Raw genomic sequence first — 1,831 nt, 5'->3', positions numbered from 1 at the left:
ATGCAACTAAGTGTTATGTATTAGCATTATCTATTAAAAAAAAGTATATTGTATTTGTAATTTTCTTCTGCACTCATAACAATGTATATTGGCATGCTATATCTTGTTAAGTAATCCATTAAATTAATGTCAATTGGACTTTTGGTTTGAAACGTGGTTTACTTCTTGACAGCAGTGTCCTTAGTGAATGTATTACAAGTGGCATAAACTATAGACACATGCATGGTGAATGAAAAATGGCATGACAATTGTATCAAATTAATCAAATAACATACCGACTGGCAAGGGCCTTTGCCTCCACTGGCGGTTGTGGCAACCTCATAATAGGGCATATCAATGGGAACCTTAAATACGCCCACAGCTGCACCAACATCATTGGTCCTCCAATCTGCATCGCCTTCGTCTCCGATGCCTTGCATAAATGCCTATACAGCCAGGCTAATGCTCCACTACCCCAACTGTACCTCTTCGCATTGCTGGTTGGGTTTAGGAACTGTAGAGGCATCACCGACACCTGGTCTACCGACTTGTCCATAAACAAAATCATCCCCAACCGTTCGAGTATGTCATAGCGCGCATGGTGCTGCACTACCTCATCAATAGCATCCGCAGCTAGGGGACCTCTAAATTGTGCATCCAGCCAGGTGAATCTTAGCCTCGCCCCAGCAAGGATGGAGGTGTTTTCATGGGGATACGGTATCAGGTCTGGTGGACGATGATCCAATAACTGAAGACACAACGTAGGCCAATCCATCTTGACAGCCCCAGTCATTGGCAACCCATCAACATGAACACCTAGCATCACCTCAATATCTTATATGGTGATGCCCATCTCTCCATGCAATAGGTGGAATATGTGCGTCTCTGGACGCCAACGCTCAACTAGTGTTGTGATCAATGCATGATCCACTTCCAAGTTTGGAACCTTGAATAACCCTTCAAAACCCACCTCAGTTATGTAACGAGCAATCCGCAGGTCAAGCCCATGCTGGGGTAACTTGCAACTTCCGCGTCTGCACTTTAGCACGCCTGGCACTGCCTGCACACGAAAGAGCATTGTCTTAGGATAGTGCACACGAAATAACTATAAGAATGCTACATAATAATAATTTGCAAGAAAATAGTAGGCTAACTAGTTAGTTACGAACATTTTGCAATACGTTAGTTACAATGTTAACTGCTTATTCGCTCTACCTCAATAGCAGATAGGATCAATTCAAGATCAATGACATTGTTTAAAATTAGCACTAAGGTGATGGGCATCATGTTTTGAAATGAATGAACAAAGTGCCTCACTATGTCAAATGGAGTAGGGAATTAGGAATCGAAGTCGTCAGTTGTCTTATGTGTAGCCACACGTAATTGTGTGCGCATGTTTGGAAAAAAGAATGGCAGCGGATTCATTTTTTAATTGATTACTATAGCTTCTGAATGAGATCTATTGACTTTGAACATTTATGCTCCATACAATTTTCTTGATTATTTGGATTAAATACAATTCTGCCTAAACCAAAAGATTCTACCATGTCCAAAGTCTATTTGCAAATAATCAAAGAACCCTACAGAAATAAAAATAAATGATTTCAACATGTCCAAAGTTCAGTACAACTACGTACCTGACCGGCTAGCGTCTCCCAAAGCACCGTGGATCGATAAACCAGCTGCTGCGTCAACTGTGTACCAACCGTCGGTCCAAGATCCACATTTCCCACTTGTTGCATATCTGACACGCATGCAATCATGTTAGACACGTAGATCTATGTTTAATAGTGAAGAAAATCTTGGCTTTTGCAAGTAAACACAGGCAAGTAATTGAATGTTCTAGAACAAA

At 41.2% G+C, this 1,831-nt stretch overlaps 1 protein-coding gene across 1 annotated transcript; it reads right to left on the bottom strand.

The window, feature by feature from the left end:
• Nucleotides 1-262: 262 nt before the first annotated feature.
• Nucleotides 263-802, bottom strand: LOC115964873 (serine/threonine-protein phosphatase 7 long form homolog). Its single transcript, XM_031084107.1, has one exon. It carries the CDS (start codon nt 800-802, stop codon nt 263-265), a length of 540 nt encoding a protein of 179 aa, XP_030939967.1.
• Nucleotides 803-1,831: the final 1,029 nt, after the last annotated feature.

Source organism: Quercus lobata, chromosome 10, assembly GCF_001633185.2.
Source record: "Quercus lobata isolate SW786 chromosome 10, ValleyOak3.0 Primary Assembly, whole genome shotgun sequence".
In the NCBI taxonomy this organism is placed as follows: Eukaryota; Viridiplantae; Streptophyta; class Magnoliopsida; order Fagales; family Fagaceae; genus Quercus; species Quercus lobata.
The sequence above is the reverse complement of the archived record's forward strand: the minus strand, read 5'-3'. Positions and strand labels throughout refer to the sequence as shown.